Consider the following 13,094-nt stretch of genomic DNA (forward strand, 5'->3'; position numbering starts at 1 on the left):
TCGAGAAAACTTTTTGGATTCTTCAAATTTGGTAATTGGTTTGATCCAACCCCAAAATTTCCCGCTATTTTCCGAACTCCAGAACGGTAAATTAAATAATAACTATAATGTACCTCGGAATAAAATATAATCGACAATTTTCCAAGCTAAGAGGAGATATTGAATTATGAAATATATTTACTTGACCAGTAGATAATAAATATTATTAGTTCACATAATTTCCAATTGATTGTATTGAAAGAAGACGTGAATATTATCAGAATTCTTATCAGAAAAGCAATAACAGTTTCACTGACACTCTTAATTTATGGTATAATTTCTTAGTATCATTATTTCATAATAGCCAGCACAGATATTTCATCAACTATAGTAAGCTATATTTTATTTTTAAAATTTAAATATCTATCGGAAAACACTTCGACATGTGGCTATTTGCTGCTGTGAGTATTGTTCCTACTTTACTATTTATAATTTTGTTTAGTATAGTACCACATATTTAGTGAGTTTTAATAAAATGAGAGGCTGCTAAATCAATTTATTGGTGCAATCGAACTGCTAATATCACTAATCAACTATGGAAACTCGAACAATGTTTAGAGAAAAATCAGTCACCGAAATTCCGAGATGAAAAACGAGTTCTCCATACACCAGCTAATTGCAAAACACTAGTAATGATTAGTATAATTATCGGAAGTACACAGCTTGCTAGTTTATACTCTTTTCCGTCACACATGGAAATTATTATGACTAATGCTAAAGTAGAAATAACAAAGCCATCAAATTTCATAATGTGCGTCAGTGTAATTGGCATTATGTCTAGTTGACTTAGTATTTGGACTAACGATAGATTTGGTAGCACTACTATGCTTTTGGGTTCAAGTATTGGGACAGGGTTATCAATGTCTCTGTTGGGTTTGTATTATCTATTATTAGATCTTGGTTATAACAGTTCGAATCTGCAGTGGTTATCAATTGTTGCAATAATTGTTTATCGAATCGCATCCGCTCTAGAGTTATTGCTAGTACCATCAACATTAACGAGTGAAATGTTTGGATCAAATGTATAAGACATTGCTACTTGCATTAGCAGTGCATCTACTGGAATAATTTCATTTCCTGCAAGCCGAAGCTACCAATCTATGTACCTGAAGATGGAAACGTTTTTCGCGGAACTAAATGAGAAGTAAAAATTCTACTGGATCTAGATTTCGTAAATGCTTCGCACGTTACCTGAAAATGAAAGGCCACCCCCAACAACCTTTTAGGTCGCTATTAGACACGAATTTCATGGATTATTTTCATTCTCGTTGCGTGAAAAACGTCCCGATCTTCAGATACATACCAATCTTTAGTGAAAATTCCAACTGAAAAATGACTTTTGGATTTATGTATTACTTGTTATCAGCAAAAAACTATACATTTGTTGTTGTTCCAGAAACCACAAGTATATCGTAAAAATACAAGAAATGTCATCAAAAAGAAACAGATAGAAATTGAATTCAAAAAGTAAGATCACCGACAGAAATATTTTTTTCCATTATGAAAAGATTATAAAACTGTTTCAAATTCGTGAATTTCATTTCATCATATTGAAGTAGCAATCAATAATACTAAACTTTTTGATGTCATACTTTGATAAATATATTTCACATGTTATCTATGTACTATTAAAAAAATTGAATATGATAATTAAGTTTTAATTATGAATTAAAGTAGATGTCTCTAGTATGTTCAAAATGAAACTAAATCAATTATTTAAAAATATGAATAAACATATTTATCATTGAATGTGTATATTTTTTCAACTGCCAATAAACATTTAATGTAATAAGTATATTAACAAAGGTATCTATCTAATATTATTATCTGTATTTATTTTCAACAGTAGTGATAATCATAAACATGGTGGCGGTAATGATAATACTAGTGTCATTATCTACTAAGAGATATTGTGATAGTATTTAATATTTGACATTGTAAATGCTTTATCAAATTTATAAAATATGGTTGACTGTTTCAAATGCCTTCTAAAGAAATGACACAACACAATGACATATATAAGAAAGGATAAGATTCAACTTAAAACTTCAGTCGACTCTGTTGCTTCGGCAAAGGCTATGCGTAAAATTATATTCCCTGTTCTTAGTTGGGAGCATAAGCGAAAATTCCGTTAATGCGGTAGTAACAGTAACTATAATTCATAAAAAAATTACGGGTAAACGTTTATTTGAGGTAATTGCCACGATTTATGATGAAAAAACTGTTAACATTTAGTGAGAAAATTGTGTAACTATGAATTCATCACAACAATTAAAGAGGTTTGGTTTATTTCAACAATGGTTGGCGGGTACCGAATGTAAGTAAAATAATATTAGAGTCGAAAACTAGTTCGATTATTATAATTACTCGTATTTGAATTGTAAATTGGTAATGATTTTAGTGTTCCTGTTATCGGTGATGGTGGGTTCAATAGCAGGATGGACTTCACCATACTTGGCTAAATTGGATGAAATAGAGAATCCAGATTCTGAACTACCAATAAATAAAGTCGAGGCTTCATGGATAGCATCGCTCATCAATCTTTCCCGGCCAGGTGGTGCAATTTCAGGAGCAATATTTACTCATATTATCGGTACAAAATTATCTTCGCTGTGTGTTGGAATACCAGTAGCACTTGGCTGGGTCTTATTTCTCATCAAGAATTCGGTGACTTTTGTTTATGCGGCACGTACACTTGGCGGTATCGGATTCGGAATGTTTTTCAGTTGTTTTCCACTGTACATCGGAGAAATTTCGCATCCCAAGATTCGAGGTGCATTAGTAGCTTTAGTTATGCAAGGTCTTATGGTGGGTAATTTATGTGGCACGATAATGGGAAAATTTGTTGATATGTGGGTTTATGCAGCCATAATTCTTGTGCCAAATTTAATATTTTTAGTTTCATTTGGTTTAATGCCACATACACCACACTATTTAATACGTTGTAATAAAATGGAAAAAGCTGCCAAATCGATTGAATTTTATGATCGAAATGCTGACGTTACAACCCAACTCGAAGATCTTAAAGAATTTATCCAGACAAATCAGTCATTGACATTTAGGGATTCATTGCGTCAATTGAATACACCAGTGAATCGGAAAGCATTGATAATGGTCAATATTATTTTTGCTTTTTTTCAACTCAGTGGAAACTACACAGTAAATGCCTACATGGAAATTTTGTTAACGAAAGCGCGTATAAACGTTATAGTGCCTTCAACTTTAGTAATTAGTGGAAACGTTGTAAGCATTTTATCTAGTTGGTTATCAATTTACACGAATGATAAGTATGGTAGACCTCTGATGCTTCTGATTTCTTCTACCGGTGTAGGAATCGCGATGTTTTTATGGGGACTTCATTATCAATTATTGGATCTCAGTTTCAATAGTCCAAATTTACAGTGGATGTCTATAGTTGCATTAGTTATATATCAAATGTCAGTTCCCGTAGGCTTGCTGGCGGTACCTTCTACATTGATAAGTGAAATGTTTGCACCAAATGTGAAAAATCTCAGTGCTTCGATCAGCAGTGTAATGTCTGGAATATGTGCATTTGCTGCAAGCAGAAGTTATCAACCTATGGTAGACGTATTATCTGAGAAATATGTATTTTGGATTTATAGTTTACTCATGTTTACTGCCGGACTGTATTCAATAATTTTTATTCCTGAGACAAAAGGTAAATCTCTTGCGGAAATACAACAAATGTTATCTCAAGGCGTTAAAGTAAAATCAAACAATGAAAATAAACTAAGTAACGAAATTAAAGTTGCTGAAAAAATATGACAGTTGTGATATAGATAAAATTAGTTTAATTTATATGATTATAATGACTATGATTTTTTTTTATATTTTATATTTGTATTTGTTTTTGATAAAAACTAAATCCTAAGCAACTATAAAATCTATGATTCTTAATAAAATTTCAATTTATAAAATCTTACTGTTTACGTTTTATTTTAATTCCATTTTCATTATTCATTATTGTTTCTAGATATAGGTGTAGAACAAGATAAGTTTGCAAAATTTCAATCAATAATAAAAATATTGTTAGCTCGTAGTTTAAACTGTGAAGTATTAAGACAAAAAATGCCCATTTTTGAAATTGTATTTTTAACTCAAATAATTTTAATTTCCTAATAAGTTAAAATTTTTTCCTGATAACTTTTTTGTCAACTAATGGAGTCATTGAAATAATAAATAAATTTACTTATTTTTAATTACTCTGATAATTTTAATCTCACTCACAAGAAAATGATTGTGAAAGAGACCGCGTGTACTTGTATACGTTATATATATTAATATTTAAATATATATTTATAATTTTGTATTCATTCGAAGAAATGCTTCGTCACTTTTATTTATTTTGAAACCAAAAGTAGGCTCGTTATCGATAAATTTGATTTTATTATTAAATTTAGTTATTTGACTTTATATATGAAGCAGATAAAAATAAGTAAAAACTAGTCGAGATAGAGAGTGAAAATTGTCCTACACCACATGCTAAAAATTGCACATATTCTGCTATTGAACTTTGCTCATTGAATCGTAATCGCCTATAACATCTGCAGAAATATATATACATAGACAATCGATTTCCTAATACATTTTATAAAGTTTTCACTAATGAATAACAGGACAAAATTAAAAAAAAAATCTAAATGAATTTTATTCTGTCGTCTTTTGTGATGCCATCAAATTCCGGCAGCAAAAAAACAACAAACTATTTGTTCGCGTAAATAAAATGAAATAAATTTATTCCTTATTTCTACTGATGTTTAAACATCATTAAGATTTAATCAAATATACATATAGTTAATTTACTCAAGGCTACGTAGTATATAATTAATCACTGTAGTACATGAAAAAATAAAATTACAACAATAACCCTCTCTATTTTAATATTAAATGTTCATCAGACCGATGTATTTTATCTTATCATCTCGTCTCTTATTTACCAACGTACAATATTCCACTAAGAGTAAAATATAAAAAGAACTACACAATATAACGCAATAACCATATGACGGGTAACGACAAAATTATTAAATAAAATTCAAAACGTTTACCTCCTGACATTCAGTCTCGACACAACATCCAAACATAACTGTGTAATAAAACTAACATTCAAATGTTTCTAAAGGAGAATTTTATACACAACTAGCTATAATCTACAAAGCCATAAGTATAAGTGAGTTTACTTTGAAGAGCTAAATATTATTTATAAACATACTTTCGTTATTTAAGAAATAAATCCTATAATTTTAAAAATTAATTTTTCATTTGCAGAAATAACTTTTATTCTTATGCAATGAGGATTTATTAACGATTGGTCTTCGTCATATCAGACTAAATTGACAGACGATAAATCAGTTGAGAAAGCATCTTGGATAGCATCAATTCTAAATCTAGGACGTGAATTTAAAGCCGTCACAGGTGCGGTACTTGTGCATATAATTATGGAAGCAAGATGAGTCTTGTACTTACTTGTGCTTACCCATCTCATAATGTTATGTTATAAATGAGCAAGAAACAAGTTTGTCACACAGTGATGGGTATTAAATTTTAATACAAATAACGTAAGCGTTAAATTTGCTTTCACTGAAGTTAGTCAAGAATTTTGCAGTATTTGTTTTCGATTAAAACGTTTAACTGCATTGAATTTCATATAACGAGTTGGTGAGTTCCAATTTGTGTTAAAAATGACTTGAATAGTCGGTAATACAATGATGACAGTAATTTACAAGATCGATGGTAATCAATAATTTGAATAATTGAAATACTCTTTATATTATTTGATACACTCGAGATACCTTTCATATTTGTGAATTACAATTTTTATTGAAACGACGGTCTTTGTATTGGCCAATTATCACAATTATATATTATTTCAAATAAATGATATAGTGTAAATGATGATATTTTTCTTCTGGAAATGAAATGTATTGCAGTCTGTATCAATAATGTTACATCAACAATAATTGTTTTGATGTCTAAAACATTTCCGACGTTGTTATAGATTTATAATCAGATAAAATATATGTCTAGTGTCTATTGGATTTATAATTTAATACTATTGTGAGTGATATGCTATAGAATTGCACTCATGTATATTTAATAAACATTGTCCAGAATAAATTCAAAGTAAATAAATCAAATTTTTTTTTTGAGGCTAAATATGATGTGCCCATAATTTCAAACAGTACCAGTACTATTGTTGAATGAACTCAATCAATATTTCAGCCGTATTTATTTTTATAAATAAAAAAAAATTATTTTACTAATTACAACTGCTTTGTTATTTAATTTATTAACATTCAGTATTCATTTTTCAGACAAAAGCTCGCATCAAACATTCGTCTGTTAAATAATATAATTCAATTTAGCTCGAAATAATGGTTAATAAATATTATTTACTGCAAATATGAATGCTCAAATATTATCATAAAAATGAGAATTTACAAACATATATTATTATGATAATTGAAAATTGAAATGACAGTTATTATTGATAAAAATAAATATATGAACTGCATTATTATTTGGCTCTTTATTTTAAAGTATATTAGTGGAGCCTAAAAAAATAAAAATGATAAAAAAAAAAATAACTTTATTGATTCTGAGTGTGCTATTTTTTATGTTATTTGCTCAAAAAAATAGATTTTTATCAAATTTTTCAGAAAAATTTACTACAGCTGATGATTCACGTATAAATTTAAATTAAAAAAAATGACACCGCGCATTTTTAGTGTAGCAAAACCAAAGAAGATAGTCTTGCAGAAATAAATCTCGAGCATTTCAAATTGTTCAAAAGTTATTTTAAGACATTATGATTTAAAATCATTTTACACTGAAAAAAATAATTGGTAGCAGCTACCGATTGGCAATTGGTAGCCATTACCGATTATTTCGGTACCAGTTACCGAAATAATCGGTAGCTGCTAGTGATTAATTTTTGGTAACAGCTACCGATTATTTCGGTAACGGCTACCGATTATTCGGTAACAGCTACCGATTATTTCGGTAGCCATTACTGATTGGAATCGGTACCAGCTAGCGAAAAAAAATCGGTAGCTGTTACCAAAAATTAGGTAACTGGTACCGAAATAATCGGTAGCGGCTACCAAAAAATGATCGGTAGTAGCTACCGATTGTCAATAGGTAGCTGCTACCGATTATTTTTTTCAGTGTAGAAATAAAATTATTTCATACCCCTTCAGTTTATTTTATCTTCAGTGTCCTATTCCGTCTAGTTTTCATATATATATATTACTTTTTTTTCATTACACAAATTATAAATAGATTTATTATTTCATCTCTATATTAGTTGATTTATTATACTTTCATTTTATTTATAAATATATATTTTTATATATATGTATATCCATGTCAATCATAATTCCACATGAAAACCAATGGGAATACATGATACGTGTAAGGGATAAAAGATAAATGATAATCCCCCTAAGTTTAATTTCATAATGCATCATTCACTCGTTAAGATCGGTTACAAACTCAGCATTCCATGTGCGTCTACAAATAATTAGTCAACTAATAACTAGGTCAAATATCTCAAGACATCTTGCAGACTGAAATATAATATTTCGATACATATATTGCGTGAATTCATTGGGTAAAGAGAAAAAAAAGCAAACCACGTGATCGTATCAGGAAACTACTAAGCTCTATTCAAATGTCTGGATCAATACAGAAGCAGGCTATTATACTGAAACAGTCTACTACACAACACGCGGCTTAAACTTTTGTCACCTAATATGAATAATGTTTAAGGCGAACACGATATTCAAATGGTCTCGGAATTCGTTTTATTTTTTTATTAAAAATTCATCGTAAATATTTCCGATAGAGTAAAATTCTCAAAATTTGGTTATTATTAGTTCAAAAACTTAACTATTTGGACGACGAATAAAAATAAAGCATAAAATCAATTTATTTGAATAGTTTTGTTAATTAATCTATTGGTTTGTTGTTTACAAAATCAAACCTTCCAGCGGCTTAATTGAAAACTACTAATGGTTTGATTAATTAGAACTTGTTCAAACATTAATCTGTTATATTATTGCATTGAATAAGCTTCATCGATTTGTTTAACATGCGCAAAAAAAATTTGATTAGTGTACCGTCACTATTGTATTATTCATAGCACTATTTCTATAGATCATAATAACTCTTCTCAGCAAATGAAAATGGAAATAAAAATAGCAATAATGATCCTAATAATAATAGTAATGATAATAATGAGTATAGTAATAAATGTATTGATGAAAGTGATAAATAGTCCATGTAATCGGTTTCGCGTTACCACACATGTCTACAGTCATAGTCAATGAATTACGCCTTGAATGCGGCTAAATTTTCCAATCTGCTACGGACAATTCCGACAGAGTTCGAGTTATATGTCATGCTGTGGGCATGAGCGATACACAAGAGCAAACAACATTGGTTATACGCCAAGTTATGTGAGTATGAGTCTCGTTCGTTCATTCGTTTAAAGGGTTGGGAAAGAGATGACCTAAATTTTCTGAAAAGCAACTTCCGGTAATCCATGAGAGCTTTTATCGATTTGTAAACCATCCATGGTTTACCTCAGTTATTTCCACTATCATATAATATAACCATAAGTTATATATATATACATAAACTTCCAGATCAATTAATTTAATTGAACAATAAGTTAGATATTTAAATATATTCAAAAATAATTTGAGTTCATTGAATTGTTAATTTATGTAAAATGCATAAAAAATCTAACCGGCAGAGTGAATTTACGAAATGAAACAAAAAGAAAATATAAAAGAAATAATGATATAATGAGTACTGTATGAAAACGTAAAAAGGCTAAGGGAAGTACTCTAAGTAGCTTTGAACTCTAAGCCCACCGAGTCTCAGTGTGAAGAGACTTGAGAACCAGCCACTTGTCTCACAAGTACTTTATACTACTCCTCTAGAAACTTGTCCAGACTATGCTGCCACTAGCAGCACGAAACGAACCATTACAAGACTACTATTTCATCGTATACAATCCTTAGGGCATTTCCTTTGTGATATCTTCATTCAATGTAAGTCTACCAAACTGGCATGCTGGAATATCTTATTACACATCTTTAACGAATATATAGACATACATATTATACGAGAATTTCAATTCTGTAAAGGAAGTATAGTGCAAAAGATGATAAAACGTTAGCCGTAATAACTTGCTGATGTTACCAAAAAATGCTGAAATAGCAGCCACCTTGTGAGAGTTAAGCGATTGGAAGATCGTAAATCCTCGGTAGTGTTAACCTTCTGCTTCTCTAATCCCATTCTTATACTTTTTTTATTTTTGTCTACAACCGTTAAAACCTCTTTTTAAAACTTTTATATACAAACTCAATTTATATCAACACACAATATTTATAACAGATAAATTAACGCATCAATTAGTTGATTGAAAATTTCATTATTTTCATGTCGACATGATTATGAGTTTAAATCCATTAGTGTACACACTAATAAATACTGCTATTGACAATTCAATTTTATGATGCACGTCGTTATAATATGTCGACTATCGTATCAAAATTATGTGACATATTTAATTACTTAAACTTTATTAAATCATTAATTATGATGTTTACACAAAAATAAAATAATGTGACGTATAGCATAATATAATTTGTGGTATTAAAAGGTTGATTGTAGGAAGTACTCATGAAAATATTGAATTTGTTCAGTTTACTAATGACTTTTGGAGAGTATTATCAAGTGGATTAAGTTTGATCCAAGCTAATGAGAATACTACATACTTAGTTCCATCGATGCTCCGAAGATTCCTAACAGCCATTATTCACAAACGATTTAGCACTGGAATAATGCATACTGTACTCTATATGCGTCTATATATATGTATATAAGTATATAGATGCCAAAAAAGCTGGAATTGAAAATAGAAATCCAAAGGCGCGGTTCAGTAACCCACCCCACCCACTTTTATAAATCCATCGAAGAAGTTATAAGTAGAAGAAATAGAGTAAGCGTTAAGAGAAGAAGAAGCGAGTCCTCGAGCTCCAAACTTCAACTTTTGACTCTAAACTACCTTACGACAGTGTCAACTTATATGTGTTAAGAAAAAAGAAAAATAAAAAGAATAAAGTAACACATTCTTTTATTTCATCCAGATTCCACTGTTCTCACCCATGTCAATACCTTAGTTTAGTAAAGTGACAATTCAAAGTTTTTCAATAAATTCAAAATTCAAAATCCAAATTTACAATGAAAATAAAATGAAGAAAAAATTAGTAAATAATACATAATATATTTTTTTCTTCATAATAATAAAATACAAAAAATATTTTCGTACAAACATAATAAAGTCGTCATTTTTTAAATAAAACTAACTTTTGAATTACTTTTTTTTCATCATATCTTGAATTTCTTGCAACGTTTTACCTTTTGTTTCTGGCAAAAAGTACAATACAAATAGAGCTAATAATGTCATATTCATACAATAAAAATAGAAAACATACTGTATGGACATTGTGTCGACAAGCGTTTGATAAAATTGTGTCGCGATGAATGCAAATATACTTGACATAAAATTAGTCAAACAGCAAGCAATTATTTTTATATTCGGTGAAAATATTTCGCTATTAATAGTACCCAATACTGGATCAATTCCCAAATCAACGGAAAATTCGATAATTATAAAGAACAGTATAGGTATCCAATCGTGTGACGCAATAGCAAAGTTTGAATCTAATAAATGAAAATAGATACCAATACCAAGCATACCAAATGCCATACCAATACTACTACAACTTAGTAAAACTTTTCGACCTAATTTATCACAGGTATATATCGATATAATGCCACCTATTAGTGCTGTTCCAGCGATAGTTGGTACTATTAATGCAGTATCCATCAATGTCACTTGAGCTTGCGTTAATATTATTTCCATGTAATAACCTATAGTACAAAATCCACTTGTTTGTAACAAGAAATGCACAGTATTAACTTTAATCAACGCCATTCGATTAAATGGTAGCATCAAATCTTTAATATAGTCAGATGCTTTTAACCAACGTTTTTCTTCGACAAACTTTTTTATTGAAATCAGGTCAATGATTGCATTTGCATCTCGCTGATACCATTCAATAGATATCAATGCGTCGTCAATTTGGTCATTCAATACAAGATAGTGCGGGGTTTTTGGAAACCACATAAATAAAATCAAAAATGACAAGATAGGTATCAAACTGATTGTACCAAATAACCACATGTCTGTGTAAGCACCAATAATATTGCCCAACACAAAACCTATTGGCATACCAATCGTTATAAGACATACTAATGCGCCACGTATTTTAGGGCTTGATATTTCACCAACGTAAATTGGAAATATACTTGACCACATTCCTGAACCAAGACCAACTATAAAACGTGACGCATAGAGCCAATTAACTGAGTACGCATACAGTAGACACATCATGCCGGTGCCATGTACAAATGCATTATAAATTAGTGATGTTTTACTTCCTAAGTATTCGGTACTTATGAATCCTATTATTGCACCAAATGCGCGTCCTGTATTCAATAACGATGCTATCCATGATGCTTGATATTCATTTATTGGTAATGTTGAATTATTACTTGTTAATTTCGCTAATGACGGCGAGGTCCAGCCATTTTCGAGACCAACCACAAGGGCAATCAAAAATACTGTTAAAAATAATTTGATTTTAATGCGACAAATATTTTTTCAACTTCTTCTAATACATAATTCACAGTTTTATTAAATTGAATATTTGTAAAATTGTGAAATTATATGAAGAAAATAGTGATATTTATAAAATTAATATTTACTGTCAAAAGCTGCAAACCACTGAGGCCATGTATTCCAATTTTTAAATAAATTTTTAAGATAAAACATTCTACTGACAATAAACTAGATTGAAATCCTAATTTAAACTGACGGTGACGATAATAATAAAACAACACCACGTAAACTGATAAGAAAAGTCATACGACAGGAAATATTTGAAAATATTATCATTGCAAACAATCAAAAATATTAAATCAGTTTTAAATCCTACTGTCATAATAAATCAGTAACTATTTAATAAGCAAATAATATTTAAAATTTTTAAAAATACTGATATCTACTCGTCACGCTATTTTTAGCGTAATAAAAATTTATTACTATATATTTGCATTGTCAAGAAAATAGTGCTTGAAATTAATAAAAATATTATTTATCACTATCTGAAGCCACCAAGTACATGAATTATTTTTCTTGTCACTCTTTCTTTCTCTCTCTCCTTCTTTCTCTTGTTCTAGAAAGCTGGGGAAATTCTGCTAGTGGAGATAATCGTATTTTTTTACGATTTTCATTCCATCCGCTCATCATCCATGTCATATTTCTTTTCTTCATTTATTTTTATTTATAGTTTTTATTTAATTTTTTAACGGTGACTGGTGCATTCTGTCCAGCTATACCTTTACTCTCTGGTACGCCAGAGCACGCCAAGGCTCATAGTGCACCCGATGATTTACGCGCAATTCCACCAGTGCCATTTACACTCTCTAGACGACTAATCCGGTGCACGCGGTTCGCCGAAGTCGTTGCCACCACCATTACTACTATACGACCAGCATACTGACCCAAACACCATAAGTATACACACATACAAAGTACATATATGTATGGATATAGATATAGATGCCTTCAAATATAACAGCACATAGACAAGTGTACAGTAGTGGAGTTAGTAGATGGATCTAGTCGAGAGTATACGGGCGCGTTATATAGAATAGAGAGAGGGTGACGGCACGCGATGACCAACAACTCGCACCCCTTGAGTTCGCCGTTTCACCCGTATCTACATTATACCTACGGATATACGTACTTTATGACCACGCATTGTCATCAGACGTTAGCTAGAGTGCTAACTGGAAAGGGTCAGAGGGGTAAATGACCCCCTCTGTGTGGTCAACATGACAGGTAAGCCGGCCGCAAATTATTGCAGCGGAGTACCAACCCGCCGAGTACAAGA

General features: G+C 30.4%; 3 protein-coding genes and 1 long non-coding RNA gene across 9 annotated transcripts in view; 2 read left to right on the plus strand and 2 right to left on the minus strand.

Annotated features, from left to right (window-relative positions):
- Positions 1-13,094, minus strand: part of LOC130675935 (disks large 1 tumor suppressor protein) — a 251,336-nt gene that overhangs the window by 227,067 nt on the left and 11,175 nt on the right. The window lies entirely within an intron of this gene.
- On the plus strand, positions 2,078-3,960 carry LOC130675938 (facilitated trehalose transporter Tret1-like). Its single transcript, XM_057481869.1, has 2 exons — positions 2,078-2,356; positions 2,441-3,960. The coding sequence occupies exons 1-2, from the start codon at positions 2,293-2,295 to the stop codon at positions 3,823-3,825; spliced, it is 1,449 nt and encodes a 482-aa protein (XP_057337852.1). The 5' UTR covers positions 2,078-2,292; the 3' UTR covers positions 3,826-3,960.
- Positions 4,899-6,391, plus strand: LOC130675942 (uncharacterized). Its single transcript, XR_008991356.1, has 3 exons — positions 4,899-5,230; positions 5,329-6,284; positions 6,375-6,391. It is a non-coding gene; the product is annotated as an uncharacterized LOC130675942 (long non-coding RNA).
- LOC130675940 (facilitated trehalose transporter Tret1-like) lies at positions 9,730-12,042 on the minus strand. The gene is made up of 2 exons (XM_057481870.1): positions 11,905-12,042; positions 9,730-11,760 (listed from the first exon to the last, which is right to left on the minus strand). The coding sequence occupies exons 1-2, from the start codon at positions 11,969-11,971 to the stop codon at positions 10,448-10,450; spliced, it is 1,380 nt and encodes a 459-aa protein (XP_057337853.1). The 5' UTR covers positions 11,972-12,042; the 3' UTR covers positions 9,730-10,447.

Source organism: Microplitis mediator, chromosome 10 (genome assembly GCF_029852145.1).
Source record: "Microplitis mediator isolate UGA2020A chromosome 10, iyMicMedi2.1, whole genome shotgun sequence".
NCBI lineage: Eukaryota > Metazoa > Arthropoda > Insecta > Hymenoptera > Braconidae > Microplitis > Microplitis mediator.